The sequence below is a fragment of the Hippopotamus amphibius genome, chromosome 16 (genome assembly GCF_030028045.1).
Source record: "Hippopotamus amphibius kiboko isolate mHipAmp2 chromosome 16, mHipAmp2.hap2, whole genome shotgun sequence".
In the NCBI taxonomy this organism is placed as follows: domain Eukaryota; kingdom Metazoa; phylum Chordata; class Mammalia; order Artiodactyla; family Hippopotamidae; genus Hippopotamus; species Hippopotamus amphibius.
The window spans coordinates 64,548,391-64,559,235 of record NC_080201.1 but is presented as its reverse complement, the minus strand read 5'-3'; the positions used below and the strand labels follow the sequence as shown (position 1 = coordinate 64,559,235).

General features: G+C 42.2%; 1 protein-coding gene across 1 annotated transcript; it reads right to left on the bottom strand.

Moving 5' to 3' along the window:
• Positions 1–7,906: 7,906 nt before the first annotated feature.
• Positions 7,907–8,863, bottom strand: LOC130838207 (vomeronasal type-1 receptor 4-like). The gene has a single exon (XM_057710936.1). The coding sequence runs from the start codon at positions 8,861–8,863 to the stop codon at positions 7,907–7,909; it is 957 nt and encodes a 318-aa protein (XP_057566919.1).
• Positions 8,864–10,845: the final 1,982 nt, after the last annotated feature.

Below are 10,845 nucleotides of genomic sequence, written 5' to 3'. Positions count from 1 at the left end.
ATTCTGGGGACTCTTTTATAAAGACACTATCCCACTCATGAGGGCCCACCTTCCTGAATAAAGGACTTCTGAGAATCCACCTCCTTGTGCCATCCGTTTTGGTGGCAAACATTCCAACATATGAATGTTGGGGAGACACTAACAGTTGAGCCCTAGCTTGGCCCAAGGCACCTGCCACTGTATCTTCCAATATGCAATGCAATGTTGATTGACCACAGACAGCACTATTCTAATCCTGTTCCCAATGAGAAACAGCATACACTGCTTATTTTCCAACTGTCATAACATTTGGCAGACTTGAAAATCCATGGATTTCATTCCATTACAAATTCTTTTTTCTTCCTTCTGCTGCTTCAGGTTTAACAAGGACAGAGGGGCATTTCCCATTTCAATCACACAGATAAAAGTATGAGCAACACTTACACACACAACGTAAAGACACTCACAATGGTGACTTACGAGGGTGAATCACAAATTATCCCACCTCTGGCTGGAGAATTTACAGAGATTTTAATACAACTGGAGTGTGGATAGTTTTTTACTCACCCCTGTATATCTCAGCAAAATGACACACCAGACCCTAATCTGTAGGTCCTAGAAAATCAGGAGACCCTTTTTAACATTGTCCAGAAGCTCAGTGGCTCTGGCCATACGAGGCTTGGCACAGGTTCCACAGTGACCCCGTCCCTCTTTCCCTCACTGTCAGGGACTCCAGGGCACAGGGATTTGCAGTAAACCCATGACTCTGGTCCCCCTCAGATACATCCCCCAGCACAGTCCCACCTTCTACCTGTCTGGCCAGGGCAGCAACGGGGTAGCTCAGGACAAGGCAGGGTGAGCACCTGTCCCTCCCAAGGCTACTAACCACGCAGCCCTGAGCTCCTCTCCTGGGGGAGAGCCCTTCTCTCCTGTTTTCTGCCCTGAGATGGAACACAGAGAAGCACTCACCTGCCTGGACGTGGCTCCAGAGCTCTGTGCAGGGACGTGTCCATCAGGATGGGCCACCGTTATAGGGACAGGGTCCCTGGACCTGATCTCCCCACAGAGGTGCCATCATCACATCACCTGCAGCACAGCTGACACTGTCTGCATGGAGAGTCTGGGGCATCTCCTGTGAGGAGCACGTCTTACCCCCAGGGCTCGTCCTCCTCATCCACGTCTGGGGACTCGTGACAAGTCCTGGCAATTATGGAGAAGATCTATGTGAGCAGCTGAGCAGAGGGCAGGGGAAGTTTTCTACGTTCCCTGTGGGAGAATCCAAGTTTAGAGGGAAAGTCATAACTGGGGGGAAGGGACACTCAAAGTGCACCAGGGTCTCCCTTCACTATGGTTCCCGTTGGGCATGTTCCTTCATGGCCTCATCTTTCCAAACTGTCCCAAAGTTTGTCCACCCTGATCATCAGCATATGATCTGGAAGCTGGTCTTTCCCCGAGTTTTAGTTCTACAACCCTTGCTATTTATGGCCTCATCTCTTTAATCTGGAAAATACCCCATTTGAAGCCAGTGTTTCCTTCCTCAGAATCCTCAAGTCTCCCTCGTGTGCACGTGACTCTGCAAGGAGGTTGTCATTTGTTCTAAGTCACCCCTGGAGCCCCTCCTGGAGCCTCTCGCTGGACCTCCAGCCTGTCCCTGTGTTCTAGGCCACTCGGCCTTGTAAGATGCATTCCTGGACATACAGACAGGAGTTAGGAAAAAGAATTTTTTAGGAACATATTAGGGAGGCATTAGAATTCTTCAAATTGATCACTGGAATGATCTATTGATATTGGAAATTTAAATTGATCATTGGATCTTTGAAACCTGGTCCATTCGCTGGGAAATAGGACTGATGTCATTCTTCTGAGGGACCTCGGAGCAGAAGGGGCTCCGTAGACCCTGCCCATTGGCTCCTTCTGCAGTGAGTTGGTGCATGAGGGCAGCAGAAATGTCCACATCTCATAAACACGGGTTTTTCCTGATAAGCCAGGCAGATAGAACATCTACCGCTTCATTAAAGTTGTACAATCACAGCCCCTGACTGGGAAGATGTGCGTGATAATGGTTTTACTATGATGAATGATTACTCACCATGCAGATGCTACCCGACGTGTTCAAACACACAGAGATACTTTGGACCTACTATGAGCCATGCCGAGCACTACGTAGTGAAGATACAAGGAGAATCACTAACACCCGGATTGTGGTACTTGAAACACATGATTCGTCACCAGACTCCTAGCTGAACTGGCAAAAGGGCCCAGAGCTGGGCTGTCCAGTGTGGAAGCTCCAGTCCCATGTGACTATCGAGCTCCTGAAACGGGCTCATCGGAACAGAGAGGAGCTGTGAAGGTCACACACACAGTGGATTTGCCTTATAGGTGGAGGTGCTTCTCTGTTGGGTGCATATCTATTTACAATTGTTCGATCTGCTTCTTGGCTTGATCCTTTGATCATTATGTAGTGTCCTTCTTTGTCTCTTGGAACAATCTTTTTCTAAAGTCTATTTTGTCTGAATACATTTTGCTGCTTTGTCTTTCTTTGATTTTCATGTGTGTGGAATACTTTTTTCCATCCCTTCACTTTCAGTCTGTGTGTGTCTCTAGCTCTGTCGTGAGTATTTTGTAGGCAGCATGTATATGGGTCTGTTTTTGTATCCATTCAGCCGGTCTCTGTCCCTTGGTTGGAACATTTAGATTCTTACATATTCTTTGTAATGGACATGGAAGTTCTAATCAGAATGTAATAATTTGGGGACCCGTACATAATGGCTACAGCAATCAATACAAAGAGTTATACACTAAGACTAACCATTTTAAAAATGGAATATTAAAAATGCCTGATTTTCCCAAAAGAAGGTATTATAAAAAGGGATCACAAAAAACAGCAATGAGGATAAAAGAGAAAACGAAGCCCCACGATTCTGTATTTCAGTGATGAAAACTAAACATTTAAGTGACAAATAGGAAGAGGGCAGCCTCTACTATTTCCATCCTATTACTTCACCCAACAAATCAATCAATTTATTGGGAGTCGACCATGGAAAGAAAATCCAAGTTCAAAGGGAAAGCTACCCATTGTACAATATTGATATTCTGTGTGACGTGACAGCGTATACAGAAATAGAAGTGAAATTAAGACACAAAATAATGTAGAAAATTACCACCATTTTTCAGGTTTCTTATCTTCATCTCCAAATAGATACTCGCCCCACCCTGGAGTAACGTTTATCTGGACCAATATTGGAATGAGTGCCGAAGGGTGTCAGATGTGAGCCAAGCTGACACGGCAATGAACGTGTGTGGACACATCTCACATGTTCCTGGAGAAGGGACACTTCTTTCAGAGAACCATGCTGGCCAGGAGGGCAACCCATTTCCTCACTATTTCCGTGAATCAGTTTTGAGCTGATATTTCCTGGATTGACTTTCAGATCTCCCAAGGCAGCACCAATATCAAATTGACCTTCTGAGTTCATTGGATTTTATGTAAACATTTGGTACTGAGTATAAATGTCAAAAGGTATAGGGAATTCCCTGGTGGTCCAGTGGTTAAGACTCTGTGCTTTCACTGCCAGACCCTGGATTTCTGGTCTGGGATCTAAGATCGTGCAAGCCATGCAGTACAGCCAAAAAAGCAAAGAAGAGAAAAGATTTAGTTAAAAAAAAAAGAGAGAGAAGGCACATACCTCCTGTTATAAAATAATAAGTCATCAGGTGGTAATGTACCACATGGTGATAATATTTAATAACACTCTATTGCATATTTGAAAGTGGCTAAGAGAGTCAATCTTCTTTTTTCTTTTTTTAAGCCCTTTATTACAGTGTAGTTGCTTTACACTGTTGTGCCTGTTTTTGCTATACAACAAAGTGAATCAGCTGCATCTACACATATATCTGCATATCACCTCCCTCCTGCGACTGCTTCCTGCCTTCCCTATCTCAGCCCTCTAAGTCACCACCCATCATCGAGTAGATCTCCCTGTGTTATGCAGGAAGTTCCCACTAGCTATCTATTTTACATTTGGTAGTGTATATATGTCAACGCTACTCTCTCACTTCGTTCCAGCTTCCCCTTCCCAACACCCCCCCATCCCATGTACTCAAGTCCATTCTCTACATTGCGTCTTTATTCTTGCCTTGTCACTGGGTTCATCCGGACCATTTTTTTATATTCCATATACATGAGTTAGCACACAGTATATGTTTTTCTCTTTCTGGCTTACTTCACTCTGTATGACAGACTGTGGGTCCATCCACCTCACTACAAATAACTCAATTTCATTCCTTTTTATGGCTGAGTAATATTCCATTGTATATATGTGCCACATCTTCTTCATTCATCTGTTGATGGGCATTTAGGTTGCTTCCATGTCCTGGCTATTGTAAATAGTGCTGCAAGTGAACATTTTGGTACATGTTTCTTTTTGGATTATGGTTTTCTCAGGGTATATGCCCAGGAGTAGGATTGCTGGGTCATATACTAGTTCTATTTTTAGTTTTTTAAGGAATGTACATACTGTTCTCCACAGTGGCTGTACCAACTTACATTCCCACCAACAGTGCAGGAGGGTTCCCTTTCCTCTACACCCTCTCCAGCATTTATTGTTTCTAGATTTTTTGATGATGGCCATTCTGACTGGAGTGAGGTGATACCTCATTGTGGCTTTGACTTGCATTTCTCTAATGATTACTCATGTTGAGCATCTTTTCACGGGTTTGTTAGCCATCTGCATGTCTTCTTTGGGGAAATATCTATTTAGGTCTTCCACCCATTTGTGGATTGGGTTATTTGCTTTTTTGGTATTAACCTATTAACCTACATGAGCTGCTTGTATATTTTGGAGATTAATCCTCTGTCAGTTGCTTCCCTGGCAAATATTTTCTCCCATTCTAAAGGTTGTCTTCTTGTCTTGTTTATGGTTTCTTTTGCTGTGCAATAGCTTTTAGGTTTCATTAGGTCCCATTTGTTTATTCTTTTTTTTCTTTTAATTTTATTTAGATGTAATTAACATACAATATTTTAAATTTAAGGTGTACAACATAATGATTTGATTTATATATATTGGGAGATGATTATCACAATATCCACACTCAATAAAATGTGATACCCTAACATTTCTACTGTTTAACTATTTATTTCTTTTTTTATTTAATTTTATAAATTTTTTTTGAGGTACACCAAGTTCAATCTTCTGTATTTATACACATATCCCCGTATTCACTCCCTCCCTTGACTCCCCCCCACCCTCCCCATCCCAGTCCTCTAATGCATCATCCAACCTCGAGTTGAACTCCCTTTGTTATACAGCAACTTCCCACTAGCTATCTGTTTTACAGTTGGTAGTATATATATGTCTATGCTACTCTCTCACTTCTTCTCAGTTTCCCCTTCACCCCCCACCCCTCCAAACCTCGAGTTCTCCAGTCCATTCTCTGCATCTGCGTCCTTGTTCTTGTCTTGTCATTGAGTTCATCAGTACCATTTTTAGATTCCGTATATATGAGTTAGCATACAATATTTGTCTTTCTCTTTCTGACTTACTTCACTCTGTATGACAGACTCTAGGTCTATCCACCTCATTACATATAGCTCCATCTCATTCCTTTCTATATCTGAGTAATATTCCATTGTAAATATATATGCCACATCTTTATCCATTCATTTGCCGATGGGCACCTAGGTTGCTTCCATTTCCTGGCTATTGTAAATAGTGCTGCAATAAACATTACAGTACATGTTTCTTTCGGGATTATGGTTTTCTCTGGGTATATGCCCAGGAGTGGGATTACTGGATCATATGGTAGTTCTATTTGTAGTTTTTTAAGGAACCTCCAAACTGTTTTCCATAGTGGCTGTACCAATTTACATTCCCACCAACAGTGCAGGAGAGTTCCCTTTTCTCCACACCCTCTCCAACATTTGTGGTTTCCAGATTTTGTGATGATGGCCATTCTGACCAGTGTGAGGTGATACCTCATTGTGGCTTTGACTTGCATTTCTCTGATGATTAGTGATGTTGAACATCTTTTCATGTGTTTGTCGGCCATCTGTATGTCTTCTTTGGAGAAATGTCTATCTAGATCTTCTGCCCATTTGTGGATTGGGTTATTTGCTTTTTTGGTATTAAGCTGCAGGAGCTGCTTGTATATCTTGGAGGTTAATCCTCTGTCCATTGTTTCTTTGGCAACTATTTTTTCCCATTCTGAGGTTTGCCTTCTTGTCTTATTTATGGTTTCTTTTGCTGTGCAATAGCTTTTAAATTTCATTAGGTCCCATTTGTTTATTCTTGATACTATTTCCATTATTCTAGGAGCTGGGTCCAAAAGAATCTTGCTTTGATGTATGTCATAGAGTGTTCTGCCTATGTTTTCCTCTGAGTTTTATAGTGTCTGGCCTTATAATTAGGTCTTCAGTCCATTTTGAGTTTTGTGTACGGTGTTCGGGAGTGTTCTGATTTCATTCTTTTACATGTAGCAAGTGTTCCAATTTTCCCAGCACCACTTGTTGAAGAGGCTGTCTTTCCTCCATTGTATATTCTTGCCTCCTTTGTCAAAGATAAAGTGCCCATATGTGCGTGGGTTTATCTCTGGGCTCTCTGTCCTGTTCCATTGGTCTATATTTCTGTTTTTGTGCCAGTACCATACTGTCTTGATCACTGTAGCCTTGTAGTATAGTTTGAAGTCAGGAAACCTGATTCCATCAGCTCTGTATTTCCTTCTCAAGATTGCTTTGGCTATTCAGGGTCTTTTGCATTTCCATATGAATCATAAAACTTTTTGCTTTAGTTCTGTGAAAAATGACATTGGTAATTTGATTGGGATTGCACTGAATCTGTAAACTGCTTTGGGTAGTATACTCATTTTCACAATGTGGATTCTTTCAATCCAAGAACGTGGTATGTCTCTCCATTTGTTTGTATCATCTTTGATTTCTTTCATCAGTGTCTTATAGTTTTCTGCATACAGGTCTTTTGCCCCTAGGCAGGTTTATACCTAGGTATTTTATTCTTTTTGTTGCAATGGTAAATGAGAGTGTTTCCACAATTTCTCTTTCTGCTTTTTCGTTGTTAGTGTATAGAAGTGCAAGAGATTTCTGCGCATAAATTTTGTATCCTGCTACTTTACAGAATTCATTGATTAGTGTTAGCAGTTTGCTGGTAGCATCTTTAGGGTTTTCTATGTATAATATCATGCCATCTGCAAAGAGTGACCGTTTTACTTCTTCTTTTCCAATTTGGATTCTTTTTATTTCATTTTCTTCTCTGATTGCTGTGGCTAAACCTTCCAAAACTATGTTGAATAATAGTGGTGAGAGTGGGCACCCTTGTCTTATTCCTGTTCTTAGCAGGAATGCTTTCAGTTATTCACCATATAGGGTGATGTTAGCTGTTGGTTTGTCATATATGGTGTTTATTATGTTGAGGTAATTTCCTTCTATGCCTATTTTCTGGAGAGCTTTTTTTTATCATGAATGGATGTTGAATTTTGTCAAAAGCTTTTTCTGCATCTGTTGAGATGATCATATGGTTTTTATCTTTCAATTTCTTAATATGATGTATCCCATTGATTGATTTTTGTATTTTGAAGAATCCTTGCATTCCAGGAATAAACCCCACTTGATCATGGTGTATGATCTTTTTAAGGTGCTGTTGGATTCTGTTTGCTAGTATTTTGTTGAGAATTTTTTCTATCTATATTCATCAGTGATATTGGCCTGTAATTTTATTTTTTGTGTGACAACTTTAAGATAGTCAATCTTAGTTCTCATCACAAGAAACATTTTTGCACCTGTATATAAAGATGATGTTAACTAGACTTGTGCTATTTCACATTACATATAAACACTGCATTATTATATTGGCCAATTGAAACTACTATCATGACATATGCTAATTATACTTCAGTATAAGTGGTACCAAATAAATAGTTACAGAAGAGAGAACATGTGATTATTACTAAAGCTTCTTCTTCTAAGTGAATTTACCACTTCACCCCAAGAGCAGAACCGAGGAGTTTTAGGATCCCTGAGGATCAGCAGGAGGGGGCTAAATGAGGGGAAACAGGAAGCCAGAATGTTCGCGATATGCAGCAACCATAAGCGCAAGTCTAAAATGGCAGCGATATAAAAAGCCAAAATGCAATCCAGCACGTAGAAGATGACAAAGGTGACCACCAGCATCAGGATGGTGTGGGCAGCTCTGGTCTCAGGGGGGCATTTGTGCTGCCAAGTGGGGGTGTGGATACACTGCATTCTCTGGTGGTGTCTGTGCAGGAGAAGTACCATGGAGCCACTGGACCAGACCATGAGGCCAATAAACACGGCATCAGAGGTGGACCATAGGTAGACAAAGCCTGCTTTACGAGCTGAGGTGGAGCAGAACCACCTGCCTTGGGTATCAGTATAGTTGTTTGTGTCCTGGGGACCAGTGATTCCTACAGGGACAGAGATGTACATTAAGAAACCTAACATCCAGCAGGTGCAGCAGGAAGGACCAATGACCTTGGGGACTCTTCCTCTGAGCATCATCCCCTCCAGTCTCCTGGGGATGAGGGTGAAGGACTGATAGGTGCTCAGGACACAGGTGGAGCACAGGGTGGTGCTACAAGACACTTTCTGCATATAATATACAAATTTACACCCGAGACCAGAGAGGGGGTTGCTCGAAACAAAAGCTGCCATTATGTGGGGAATCCCAGGGGAGAGAAGAATCACGAGATTGGCCACAACCATGTGGGTGAGGATCGTCTGTGTAGGTCTCTGCCTGTGGCCAAGCCAGATGGGAGAGATATTGAGGAAGAAAAGGATGACATTGGCCAGAGCCCCAACCACCATCTGTAACAGCAAGATGGTGGTCAGGACCACCTCCCCTTGGTTTCTCGGCATCTTTGTGAAAAGACATGGAGAGGACTTCAGAGTGTCCTGGAGCAGAAAGGAGGCTGTACTGGTGATGACATCAGCAGTCTTCTTACACAACCAATGGTGGAAAATAATTCTTGTTCTTTTTTGTGATTTGAGAAGGGAGATATTGCCATACTCCAAAGGAGGAGTTCAACCTAGAGAACATATGCATGATATCCGTTTTAATCTCCCTGTCATTATTTTGTCTTCCTTTCTAGTTCTTGTATGTCCTGATTTTCTACCAGTGTGTAAGGTCCATGAACTTGAGAACTGTGTATCTCTTGGTCAGTAACATGGTTGACCAACAGTTGGTGTTAAATAAAATGTCTTGAATATATGTATGTGTAACACGAGATAAAGACAACCAGGGGACTTCCCTGGTAGTCCATTGGCTAAAACTCCACACTCCCAATGCAGGGGGCCAGGGTTCGATCCCTGGTCAGGGAACTAGTTCCCACATGCATGCGCAACTAAGAGTTCCCACACCAGTGCTAAAGGTCCTGCATGCTGCAACTAAGACCTGGCACAGCTACAATAAATAAATAAATATTTTTTAAAATTGAGCAACAGACTCTATCCCTCTTAGAAAGTATGGTCTTCATGCCTATTATAATAACATATTAAGTAAGGAAAATGAAATGGAAAGTGCAAAAATATTGCTGAGAACATACGATTGTCAAACTAGATTTAACACATTTGTTGTTGAATCCGTTTTCCACATTGGAGAATTCACACTTCATCAGAGTTACTGGATACAAAACAACAGGAAAACATCCATCATGGAGTTTTGGCTTTGGGCTCCTCATGGAAGTCAATCTTCTGTCCTAACAATAATTAAAACATTGAACACTCTGAAAATTCTTGGATTCATAACATGTGAGAACACACGGAACATCACTGCCTCCAAGATTGGAGAGATGGACCAGTGAACAGAGGGAATCAAGGCTTATTGGAGCAGAGACCCATGAGTGGAAACATCTTGGGAAGAAGACCCAGCGTAGGGAAACCTGCAGTACCATGGATTTATACTGGATTTCTTTATCCTCCATAAATGTTTGGAGGCTCAGTGTCTTGCAGTGAGAACCTCCAGGAAGACCAAATTCTAGGGAGATCCCCACAGTTCTGTGAGTTTTGGGATATTTCTCTTGGCAAATATGAGGAGAAAATCCCTTTGTGCTTTTGGTGGCCTTTGGGAGGGCAATACTTCTCTGAAATACACCAGAACACTGGGTTTTTCTTTACAAAGTCGGCCTTCAGAAGAGACTAGTTAACTGGAGCCTAACCTTCTGGGGTTTTTCTCAGAGCCTGACTGACCTGGGAAGGGAAACACCCAACTCCAGCCCACTCTAGACTTCCTGTCCCACCTACTGGGGAGAAAAAGAAAGACAAACCCTTGTGAGGTTCACAGGCCAGAGGCACAGGCTCACTGAGAGACTGAGACCCAATCACAGAATATAGCAGCTTCCTCTCTCCCACACCTCACCACCTCCTCACTAAAGGTTTATTAATAGTTGTTTCTTCTACCTGGTACATCATGCCCAGATTTGAAGAGAAAAACAAGGCTTACTAACAGGCAAAAAACAGTTTGAAGACACAGAGGAAGCAGCAGATCCAGACATGACAGGAACGTGGCAGTCATCAGATCAGGAACATGAAACAACTACAATTAACACACTAAGGACGCTCGTGGATAAACTAGACCACACGCAGGAACAGGTGGGCAATGTCAGCAGGGACTTGGACATTCTAAGAAACAACCAGAGAGAAATGTTAGAGACTAAAACCACTGCCGCAGAAATGAAGAATGGCTTTAGTGGGCTTGTTAGTGGATTGCAGGAGACTGGTGAGGAAAGACTCTCTGAGCTTGAGGATCTATCCGTAGAAACACTGCAAAGTGCAAAGCCAGAACAGAGCCTTAAAAATCACAAAACAGAATAGACAGGCCTGTGGGAGAACTACCAGGGCTG